At 36.2% G+C, this 12,886-nt stretch overlaps 1 protein-coding gene across 9 annotated transcripts in view; it reads left to right on the top strand.

Annotated features, from left to right (window-relative positions):
* Nucleotides 1-10,639: 10,639 nt before the first annotated feature.
* LOC18440935 (pre-mRNA-processing factor 39-1) overlaps nt 10,640-12,886 on the top strand; it is a 42,006-nt gene continuing 39,759 nt past the window's right edge. For all 9 annotated transcript variants that reach the window (XR_016046042.1, XM_088853999.1, XM_088853997.1 and 6 more), the window contains exons 1-2: nt 10,640-10,939; nt 11,125-11,225. Coding sequence is in view for 4 of the 9 variants with exons in the window: in XM_088853997.1 (XP_088710123.1) it covers nt 10,927-10,939; nt 11,125-11,225 (114 nt within the window). In the remaining 5 variants the exon portion in view is untranslated. The remainder of the gene's footprint in view (nt 10,940-11,124; nt 11,226-12,886) is intronic.

The following is a 12,886-nucleotide window of genomic DNA, read 5'->3' as shown; positions in this document are numbered from 1 at the left end:
TCCAATTTGATACTTGTCCATGGCTGCATGACGTTAAACGGCTTACCTCGTCCATGCTTGCATGATGTTAAACTGCTTACCCCGTCCATCACCGCATGATGTTAAATTGCTCGAATGACTCCTCAGTCGCATGAGTTTAAAATGCGAATCAAGTCTATTTCTAGCCTTTCAAAATATCTCTCTTCTAAAAGAACAAATAAATCCAATAATGGGGGCAACCCAGTCTGGAATATTTATCAAAAACCCTTCACTTTGTGTATGTCATTTCAAAAACATTAATCTTTTTTTTTCAAATTGTAACCCGGCATTAGCATTTGTTCTGAAACCCCTCTCCCTGATTTCAAAATATTCTTACTCAAAAAAATGATTTTCGAAAACAAAGGAGTCGGAACGGCCCCAATAATGATGATCATATTGTTCATAGTCAATCGATTTAAGCAGAAATAACTACAGCCAGCAAAAACTACTAACCAATTCTTTTTCCCCATCAAAGCCAGAAAATAAAAAGAAAAACTCCAAATTCCTAAATCATCACCAGCCTTAGAAAACCCTAGGAACACACTTGGGATACGAGGCCATCTATAATCTATTAAGTCGAAATTTCTCCACCCTTCTCAACTACTACATTCCATCCAAGATTTTTTATTCTGAATCCTCAAGGAAGCAATACACCGGCCTACGACCTACAAGTGGAGCGACAAACCTGCGACGCCCGGCACGATGGGCTAAGCTAACCTTCGGATCCTAAGCGATGATTCTGAGAGTGACAACCTGCGATGCCCCAAACGATGGGCTAAGCTAAGCACCGAGTCCCATGCGAGACCACCAGGCACCATTGGCCCCTCTCTTGAGGCCAGGACTCCGCAGACAAAGAGCGCAAATTCTCTCCTCCACCCAACTCTTTTAATGCAAGGGTCTACTTATTTACCGCTTTTATGCCTCACCACTCGAGTGAGACACAAGTGATAAAGAGAGGCAACTATAAACATTTTGATCCCGATTGGAGAAATTATGGATAGGTTGAAATGTCTCAAGAAAACCACCCGGATATTTTAAGCCATTCACCCCACGGGAACCCCTATTGTTTGTAAACCTAGCCTCCACCAAACCTTCATTGCCCCAGTGGGACCAAAGGCACGAAGAGGCAAGACAAGGAAAGACTGACTAAGAATGACCTCATCATGAAGCATTTTCGAAGGAAAAGCTCTGATGCTACCCCAATGGCCATCAAAGCCTTACCAAAAGTTCGAAGGCAAAGCACCTAGGGAACCTCAATCAACAAACAGGCAACTTGGAAGACCAGAACCCTGGTGCCAGTGTCAATGCAACCAGCACCCAGCTCTAGGCCTCCCATGAGCTTCAGAGTGCACAGAAGCGTGGTGGCACTGCTAAAGCCACCAACACCATTCAAACCAGAGTCAGGTCCTGAGACCTCCACCATGCGGGAAACAGCCTAACCGATATGACTGAGATGACATGTTGACATGTCAGTCCGTACACACCGACATGGTAGACTCATACTAACATATCAAACGTCAGTATGGCTCAAGGTTGTCGAATTTCCATTGGAAGAAGAACTGACAACTATACAATCAAGGCAGTGTGCTAGTTGGTATCTGACGCCATTTCAAATGCTGTCAGCGTCAGTCGAAATACCTTCAAGCTATGATTGGTCCATCTAAACCAGATCAGAGTCGCCAAAACATGACATGTGTCTAAAAGAGAATCTCAAGGCAGTTAGAATGCCGCCAATTCCATTGCCAATGGCACCAGATACTTACAAGGCTGTGTCGGCCGCATTACTGAGCGTTTAATGTTTGTTGACCGTCATTATTGTCGCATTAATGGCATGACACCATTCCAACTAGCGTCAACACCATTCAAAATGTCGTTAGAGTTCTGATGGTCAGGAAATCACACAAAACCAACCTACAGGCTGTCATGGATCCATTTTGCAAAAAAATAGCCTCCATTGCCTCAATCCTAAGGCCCGGATTCTAATGGTTTTGAGCGAAAACTATGCCCGGATTCATATGACCCTTGAGCCTTGAATCCCTTCGTCTTGAGTTCAAAATTGAAATTGAGAGAAAAACCCCAAGGTAAGCCCACTTAAGCAATATCCATTCTATCAAACTCCTTCAATCCAAAACTAAAGTTATCGTCTCCTTCAAACTACAATATCAACCGAAAGCGGTCGGGATAATCAGACCTTCCAGGACCTCTTCATGAAAAACCAAGAAAGTTCGAGATTAATTGTGCAACCATATGATCTGAATCGACACTAACTCTGAGCACCGGGCCTGGGGACCCGGCTTAAATGTTGTTTTCTTTCTTCTTTGATTGGTTTTTCTAGCATTTATGTTACGACCCAGACTTTCTCAGCCAGTAAAGTGCGTGCCGCAGAGTGCACATGGCAGTAAGAGAGAGAAGAAGAGGAAGTGTGTGTGGCGGTAAGAGAAAGAAGAAGAGAAAGTGCACGCGGTGGTAAGAGCACCGGGCCTGGGGACCCGGCTTAATGTTGTTTTCTTTCTTCTTTGATTGGTTTTTCTAGCATTTATGTTATGACCCAGACTTTCTCAGCCAGTAAAGTGCGTGCCGCAGAGTGCACATGGCAGTAAGAGAGAGAAGAAGATGAAGTGTGTGTGGTGGTAAGAGAAAGAAGAAGAGAAAGTGCATGCGGTGGTAAGAGAAAGAAAAAGAGAAAGTGAATGCGGCTGTAAGAGAGAACAAGAGAAAGTGTGCGCGGCAGAGTGCGCACAGCGAAGAGAAAGTACATGCGACAGAGTGCGCACGGTGGTAAGAGAAAGAAGAGAGAGAGTAAGCGCGTAGCAATGAGAAAGAAGCAGAGAAGAGTGTCATCATGTGTGATGTCGTCGAGCCTGTGCATGGCCCATGGTTGCTACCTACCTGCTGCACGCTGCCACCCTGCCACTTGTCAAGCTGCATGACACTAAGGTTGCCACTTAGCAAGCCCAAGATGTCACCTCCCATGTGAGAGAGTACAAAAGCCCCAACTCTCCCTTTTGCCTCACGTTTTGAAGCCAATCTTCCCTCTTGAAACACCAAACTCTAGCCCCCTTTGATACCTTGTGGGAGAACTTAGAGTGAAGAGGAGGTGGACTGTTTGAGGAGCTTGTTAGTGAGCTGTGTGAGGGATTGAGAGCATCATTGCACTCAAGGTAAGTGGATCAACATCTTGCATGTTCTTAATTATAAAAGCATGAACTTTAAGTATGACTTTCTATGAATTGTGAAAAGAAAAGGATGCATACATGCTCTGTTTTCCAGGAAATTAGGCCTTCCTTTGCATGATATGATGAGCACTGAAATTCTTCTTGATTTCCTTGAAAATTTGTGGGATGGTGTTCCTATGCATCTAAATAAGGAATAAAGAGGTTTCATATTGAAATATAGTATAAATTGAGAATTGTTGGTTGTTCTTTGGGGTATGTTATGCGCACACGGTGAAATTCTAGGGAATTTACATATTCTTGTGATGAACTTTTGACTAACCAAATGATATCCAAATGGCTCCAACTTACCTCTATTGAAAGATATATGTGTCCACTATGATTTTAGTTCTTAAAATTTGTTCAAATTGCTTTCAAACCACTGCCATTTGAAATATGTATGCGTTTAATAAAACTTTGGTTTTGAAATACTCTTGAAATCCCTTCTAGATTGAAAGTTATGCCTCTGTAAAGAGGGACATGTCATTGTTAGTAAAATGGAACATATTTCAGAAGTTCATTTCTGTTGTCATGAGCTTTTGACTGACCAAATGGAGTCTAAATGCTTTCAAATCACTTTAGTAGGAAAGATATGTGTTTTTACTTGAATTTGGTTTTGAGACCATCTCATAATTCCCTAAATTTTGGGAGTTCTGCTCTTGTTGGTGTAACATGTCACTGTCATAGATTGCTGCAATTTCCAAAAATTGTTGCCCTTGTTGTGTTGGGCTTTTAACTGATCAAATGACGTACAAACAGCTTCAAATTCCCTTTGATTGAAAGACATATATATATATATTTCTATTTCAAGTGAAGAATGGAATTGAGCAAGAATTCCTCATGAATTGAATGCCATGTCTCATTTCGTATATGCATATTTCTTATGGGAATGACAATAATCCCCAAACTGTTATGCGAATCATGCACACATTATGCACTGAAATTTTTTAATATAGCTTGATTTCTTCATAAGGAGATTGAAATTTCTTCATAAGGAGATTGAAATTATCTATTATAAGATACCGAAAATGCATGCTTATGATACTATGAATATCCTTGAACTCTTGAAAATAGCGAAGCATGAGAAAATGAATGCTTGGGCATGCATGTACATAGTGCAATTAAATATAATCCTATTATCTAAATGTGATTATGTTGTATTGAGACTGATATATGTGATACTGACCACTACGCAATGGGTCCTCCATTGGTAGTTGGATATTGTGATTATGTTATATTGAGACTGATGTATATGATATTGACCACTACGGAATGGGTCCTCCATTGGTAGTTGGCTATTGTGATTCTGTTATATTGAGACTGATATATGTGATACTGATCACTATGCAATCGTTCCTCCATTGGTAGTCGGATATGTGATTACGTTATATTGAGACTGATATATGTGATACTGACCACTACACAATGGGTCCTCCATTGGTAGTTACACATTGTGATTCTTTTATATTGAGACTGATATATGTGGCATGACCACTATGCAATAGGTCCTCCATTAGTAGTTGGATAGATTGTGCCTCGACTCCAATAATAGGAATGGAGTCGGGAGGTGATTGTAAATAACAGGGAGGGTCGCACCCCCCCCATTGTTATGGGCACTATGCATTGGGTCCTCCAATGGTAGTATAATGCCCTCTCGCTTGAAAGTATAAGAAGAGGGTGGTCATATCTTGCAAGGCCATCGCCTATCTAAAGCCCCAAAGCGCGTTGGGGATTGTGTGTGTGAGTGAGGGCATTACGAAACCATTTGTCATTGTCCTCCCTCCGGAATGAGAGTAGAAGTTCCAAGTTCAGGATTGGCTTGGCCTGATCGATGTGACTTCTACTTCGCTTGTGTGCTTTATGTGTTCTATCTGAGTACTAACCTGTTACTTTGACAAGGGGTGAAATAATTGTTAGCTCATACAATATATACTGTATTGATATCTGAATCTGTCACACCCCAAGAATTTACAATACAGATATTCTTGAGATGTGACAGTCCAAAAGATATATACAACTCTTGATAGGACAAATTTACAGTGGCGAGGTCTTACAAAGTAAATAAAGAAAGCTAGCACAACAACAATATCTTCCAAGGTTGATCTTGACTAGCACTCAAAATGAATCCGCAGTTATCCTGAAAAAATGTTTACCATAGTTTGATGAGTTTGGCTACTCAGTAAGTGATCATCATAATCCTAAAAATAATCATGGTTGGAAGATATCAATATTTTTCAAAAGGAGATATATTAACAGAAATGCATCAACAGTTTCACTTTCAATAAATGCATAATTAAGTATAATCCGAATAATTGAAATGTATATAACACTTTAACGGTAGTGCATAATTCAAAGGATTTCACAAAATACCCTACTGGCGTCCCAAGTAGGTCACCTATATACCCCATCAGCATCCTGATGGGTCCACTTAATCCCTATCGACGTCCCAGATATGTCCACTTAATCCCTGCAGGTCCACTTATACCTCACCGGCGTACCGGATGAGTCCACTTAATCCCTACCGGCGTCCCGGATAGGTTCACTTATACCTCACCGGCGAACGGGATGAGTCCACTTGCATACTTAAATTATTTCTAAATCTCTTTAAACATTCGAAAGCAGCAAATATCATGTACTCAACATATTACTGAAATCATTAATATGAATTTCACTGAAACCATTAATAATAGTCACTTTCAATAACATTTCAAAAATAACCAATCAAATATTTTGGGCTCAAATTTAGAAAGGTAGCAGTTTGTAAAGACATTCTAGCATAATTGCCACTTTAATATGTATAGAAAAACTCTTATAAAAATTCAAGAATACAGAATTATCACAATTTATGGGATATCAATTCACAAATAAACATTTCACAACAATGCTATAATCAATTGCAAAAATATCAATTTTTAAATAATAAGGAAGTCATTTGCACATGAATTTTACAATGTCTAAATATAAAAAAAGCAGTAGAAAGAAATCTCACAATTTTAGTAAAAGCAGAATTATCACATTTATTTCTAATAATTTTACAATATCTAAAATTTTCTAACAATCGACAAGAAAAATAAATAAATTTATTTCTAAGAATTTACAGCATTTAAAATTTCTAACATAGATAAAATATCACAATTTTTATTAAAAAGATTATTTTTCAAGATAATGAGGTCGCGTGCGCATAAAATTTATTGCGCCTAAAATTCATGATAATAAGTAGAAATAATTATTTCATTTTATTTTTAAAAAGAATGGATTATTTTTCGAGACAATGAGGTCACTTACACACAAAGCTTATAAAATAAAGACCCTGGACGGAAATATCACTATTTATTGAAAACAGAATATTTTTAAGGAAGATGATGTCACTTACCTAAAATATTTTGTGAGAGAGCTTCCGATAAAAATTCGGCTAGAGAGAGAGAGAGAGAGAGAAACCTCGCCTCTCGTATTTAAACTCTTACGACACCTTATAATAATATTTTATTAAGTTACAACTCATACACGAGGTGTAACGTTTTTATTACCTCTTATACACTTAAAGTCCACGTCCACTGGACGTGGCAAGGCAGGAGCAAACGAACAAACTCAAACTAAAAGCTTTGAAAATGGTGATGGTCCCTAAGGACTATCATGCTCATATGGACCATCATTTATTAAAAGTTTCTTTTTTTTTTTTTTGAAAGTTTTAAATTGTTACAGAATCATACTCTGTTTTACATTGCTAATGAATTGTGATGCATGACTTTACTTTGTGACTCGCATGAATTGTGATGATCTGCAGACCACATTATCTTATTGTGTGCATGAAGGTGGGAATGCAGGGCACTGATCTACTTACAGGGCTTTTATCTCATTCCTCTTATTTTCTTCCCTGTGTAGAGTGATAACCTCCGATTCTTGAGAGTGGGCAATTGGACAATTGTGGCAACGACTGAAGCTCGGGACTAATCAAGAGGAGTCAAGAGGCGGTGCCACAATGTTGTTTTGATGAAACATTGTCAAGTCGATAGTGCCTTGGACATAATTGTAAAGAACCTTTGGAGATTATATATGTATATAAAGGTTTTAAGTTGTGCAGTTTTATGATGCTTGATGATTGAGTTTTATTTTCTTTCGTGGTTTGTTTTGATTCCGTATTTCTAAACTCGTTGAGCCACTCCCACCTAAGTGACGTTCTCGACCTCTGGCCGTGATCCCGCACTTTGTTGCCCTCCGGCAAGGGGTCAGGGGGAGGCGCCTTGACAATTTATTTTCATTAATGAGTTATAGTTATGGTTTTCTTCTTTTCTTCCTTCCTTTCATGATTTAGCTTTTCCTTCTCTCCTCTTTTGCCTCTTGCATTTATTTTTATTTAATAGCTATACATGTGCATTCTCCATTTTTTTCCCCTTATTTATGACCTTATTTACATTCCCCTCTCCCTCTTTCAAAGTAGTAGTTAATATCCTTAGTTAGATTTTATCATTTCTTTATTCTTTTATCTTCTTTATTGCATGATCATTTCTCCCTATGTAGGTTTGCATTTATTTCCTTTCGATTGGTCATATTTCCTTCTCTTCCTTGTCCTTCTCATTCAGTAGTGTAGATCTTCTTTTCTTTCCCTTATCTCTTATTTTCTTCATTGAATAGTTATCCCTTTTTTTCTTGGTGACATTACTTTTTTACTAGGTTCGTTGTGCCCCTTCCTCTTTCCCATTTTTACCTTTTTATGATGTAATTCTCTCCCCTTCTCTCACCTCTTTCATTAAAAACTTATTTACATGTACTTTTTCTCTCTAAAATATGATAGTTTCTCTTCAAAATTAAAATTTGAGATAGTTTCTCTCTCTAAAATTTTGAGATAGTTTATCTCTTTAAAAACATTTGGTACTTTTTCTCCCTAAAATTTTAACTTACTTTCTCTCTATAAAATTTTAATATACTTTCTCTCTCTAAAAATTAAAATTTGAGATAGTTTCTCTCTCTAAAATTTTGAGATAGTTCATCTCTCTAAAAAATTTGGTACTTTCTCTCTCTCTCTATAAAATTTTAACGTGCTTTCTCTCTCTAAAATTTTAACATACTTTCTCTCTCTAAAAGTTAAAATTTGAGATAGTTTCTCTCTCTAAAACCGTTGATTTTGGCAAAATCCAAAATATTAAAAATCCATGCCTTAAAATCCATGTACCCAAACAGGCCCTACCGAAAAATGTCTTAACATTCACTGGATATTGTTCAAGTTTTAATGATCACATTTAGGTGGTTAAGAACTCTATATCTCTTTCTTTTAAAATATTCACTTAATTTATGATTCTAAAGCGAGTCCCAGAACTTCACATCAAGTAGATTTCTTACGTAGTTGTATTGCTATAGGGAATAGGTGTAGCATGCTTCCTCAAAGAGTGTGCAACTAACAAGCCCTCATTTTTATCATTTACAAATTAATTGAGTCAAAACATTCTAATTAACATTAAAAGATGGTTTGAAATTTTTATTTCAGTCCTAAACTTCTAAAAAATTTATTAAAAAATACCAAAATCACTCTTATTTGTGATTGAGAACCCTGAACACTAGGGTATTTTAGTAATTTGACCGACCTCAATGAGCCCATTGAAATGATAGGAATACCTATGCTTATTTGAGATAGACCAAAAATATGTAAATGGTAATGGTTATTCAAGGTTCCCAACCATGAATAATGAGAATGCAGGTATTTTGTATAATATTTTTTGATGAGGTGTTTGAGGGAAATAAAAATGAAAAAGTAAACCCCTTTAATTGGAATCTTTTCATCTACTTTAAGAATTTAGTAAGGGGTTCTAGACCCCTCAAATTATATTTTCTCCTATTGAAACTAGTCTTTTTTTTTTTTTTTCTGGAGTGGTCTAAGATATTTCCCTAGAAGCAAAAAAAAAGGCATGTTTTTACTTGAATGCATTCTAATGACCTATTGGAAAGTACTAATCATCTTTGAAATCCACTGTTTAAGTAATCGTGATAACAAAATATTTTGTTGTTTAGCCGTGACCATTATGAAGTTTTATGGGAAAAAATTTATAGGCAGTTTTACATACAACCTCATTTTCTTGGAAAGATGATTTTATTTTAGTCAAAGAAATTTGCTAGAAGTCGTATATTTTTTGTCAAAAATGGCTAAACATGATAAAAGTTAAATGATATTATACATAGTATATCTATACACTAAGCAACTAACAAAATAATATTATTATATTAATTTCAGGTAAGATTAGTATATAGTGAATTGTCCTTCGACTAGCCCAAAGAGAAATATTATGTAATAAAAAAAAAAACGTACTGGTGAGGCGAATCATCCACCCTCAATCTCGGTTCTGATTGGCTAGACCAACAATTTGATTCGTTATCAAATCATCTTGAACGGCTATCCAAATAACAAATAAATATAAATAAGAATAGAGGTTTGGGGAATTGGAGACCATAGACAACATTAAATAAGATTAAAAAAACAAAATATGCCCAAGAGGGTTTTAGGAAGAATCTGGCCAGGAATCATACCATTTTATGATCGAAAATTATCGGGTTTTAAAACTATATATATATATATATATATATATATTTCCTATATAATGGAAAAAGTTGGGATTGGCCCACTAGCTTATATGAAAATATGAGTCCAACAGCCCGGATTGAATCTAAGTTGATCTAACGATCACGGATGTCTGGTAGTGCTTAAATTTTATTTTATTTTCTACAAATCTAAATTACTTGAAATTTGTTTTTCTACAAATCAATATATATATATATATATATATATATATGGAAATGATTCTGTCAGCCCAAGGGCGTACTGCTACAGTAAACGCCAATGGTTTAGATTGAATCTAGGCCGATCTGACGATCCCGAATATTCAGTAGTGTTTGAATTTTAATTTTTTTTATACAAATCGGATTGATTTAAAATTTGGAACGTGTATACATAAAAAATATGTGAATCTTAAAAAAATATAAAAAAAATATTTTCCTTAAAAAAATGATCAAAATACCCTTGTAAAGTTTTGGAAGTATTTTGATTAATGTTTTTTAGATTATTTTTTTTATATTTTTATTAGATGCACCTTGATGAGAATAAGATATACTTAAAATTTCGAGTAAATTAGATTTATAGAAAAAAAAATTAAAATTCAAACATAAAAGAGATCGTGACCGTCAGATTGACCCAGATTCAATTTGGGCCATTGGCTTTGACTATAACGATAACTATTGGGCGTACATAATTCACTCCCCTATATATATATATATATATATATATATATATATATATATATATATATATATATATATATATATATATATATATATATATATATATATATATATATTTTGTTTTTTTTATTTTGTTGGGGCCGTCGGTTATATATATATATAAAATATGAAACTATTTTATGTTTGCTACAAGACGATCAGGAAGTTCACTACCTCCTTGTACAAAAGGTACATGGTGGGTAGTATTTTGTTCGGTGGGCGTCCGTTTAGATCCCGTGGGATTGTCCTCGTCTAACAGGAAGGACCTTTAATCTCCACGGCAGAGGTTGAGGGAGGAGTCTGGAATAAAGTTCGAAAGGATTGAAGCCCGAGCACGCGTGCGCACACATATACGAGTGCCTGTGCCTTGGCTGAAAGGCAATGGATACGTAGGTAGAGATGGAGCTTGGCATTTGCCACCCTCTTTACTCACATGGCGGCTAATGGTCAGTACTCACAGGCCACTGCGCATCTTTTCAACTTCATGTTTTTTCTTTGATTTTTTCCTGATGCTTTGTTTCTCGCAATTTGCATCTTTCTTCTTGAATGTTTCTGGACTTTATTCTTATTTGATTGCATCATATTTCCTTGCTTGCGTTCTTACAATGATTTTGTGAACTTTGTTTTGCAGAAAGTCTTAGTGAGACTAGACTTTGGGAATCAGTTAAGGAGGACCCGACGAACTTTCCGGCGTGGACAGCCCTTCTTGCAGAAACTGAGAAAACATCAACTGTAAGTTGTGAAACTTGATAGTACATATATGAGACGGTTTAGAATGTTTGTTTTTCTTATGAAGTTGATATATGTTCACAAAATCATATTTACTGCTTCTGGATGCGTTTTTCTGCATGTAGGAAACATGAGTGAAGCACCTATCAAAGTGGCCTTTTAATTGCATATGATATGTGTAAAGTTTTATGACTAGGTTTCAATTTACCTCCAGTGATATCAACTCAAATCAGATTGTAAAACTTCCATGAAAAATAATTTGAGTGCAGGAATCCCTTATTTGACTGTATTTTGGTTTTCTTTGCTTATGTATAAGGCGATGGGCTTTTATCTGTCAGGAGAAATTGTCCTTGGTGGGGCTCAATGCAATGTTTAAAAACCAATATCTTCAACTTGAGAGTGGTTCAAGTCAAATTGCTATGTCTCCCTAGCAATTTTTAACCATGTTCAATCACCCCACCTTCAATTTTGAAAATCTCACTCGACCTATACTGGAATCCAAGAGTTACATATGAGACTCTGTGTGATTCCTGAGTCTTGAGCAATCAGATCAAGAGTCGACACCTTAGCGTATTATTGTAAGTTACCTTAAAAAAATAAAAATGTATTTTGATTTCTGGTTACGTTTTGGGTATTCTAAAGGGCCTGAGAGTCCATGACCCCTATTTTCATACCTTCTTTCATATTTCAGTCATTTGGAGAACAAAGAGACCCTAAAACACTAGGAACTTTCAGATATAGATGCTTTTGTCAGCATCAAATATTTTGGATTTTAAGCTTGTGACCCTGAAAGTGCTCTCTCTCTCTCTCTCTCTCTCTCTCTCTCTCTCTCTTTCTCTTTTATTTTCTCCTTTTTATGTGTGCACGTGTGTTTTTTTTCTCTTTGGGGGCGAGGGGAGGAGTTGGGGTGGGTTGTTGCAAGTGCTTAGGGAAAGTTTATCAAATTAAAAGCGCAACACACTTTTAGCAAATGGTGTTGGAGATTAGCTAATGTTTTTGCCATCAGAACAAGTATGTCCATTTTTGTCAATGTTTTTGTCTTCTTTTTTTTTCCACGTAAATGTTACTTGTTCAACTAAACAAACGATATCTATAGGGATCTGTAGATTTTTCTCATATCTATTGTTTCTTTTGCCAATATATATGCCCCTGCAGGAGCAAATTGTACACTAGCTTTGATAGGGATCTGACATCCCCAACCTAGCACAAACCTAAGAAAAAAAAAGAGGAAAATCCAGGATTGAATACATACCTTCCCTTTTTCGGATGGTCAGATCTAGGTGTTCAAGAACTCAATGCCGTTTTCTTTCTTTTCTTTTTTCTTTTTGAAATTACTCATATGCTGGTTCTAAGGGCGACTCTTAAATTTTCATGTCAAACTAATCCTTGAAAGGGGGTATTTTCTTAGAGAGTTTGCTCCCACTAGAGCATGCTATGCACACCCTATATTTTTTTTTTATCAAGATAAAAATGTAAAAAAATGAAAGTACTAATATAATTACATTTTAACTGTACATGGAAGATGCTTTTAAAAGATTCCATCTCACATTGAAATATGTTTATTTAATTTTTCCTATTTTCCTAGACTTGTCCGCTTATTTTCTGGTTTTCTGAAGAACACAGAAGAGACTCCGTGAGTAATTTTCCTCATGCAACTAGCAAGT

Source organism: Amborella trichopoda, chromosome 12 (assembly GCF_054954075.1).
Source record: "Amborella trichopoda isolate Santa Cruz 75 chromosome 12, AtrichopodaSantaCruz75HAP2 v2.0, whole genome shotgun sequence".
Classification (NCBI taxonomy): Eukaryota; Viridiplantae; Streptophyta; class Magnoliopsida; order Amborellales; family Amborellaceae; genus Amborella; species Amborella trichopoda.
This window is presented reverse-complemented; position numbering and strand designations above follow the sequence as displayed.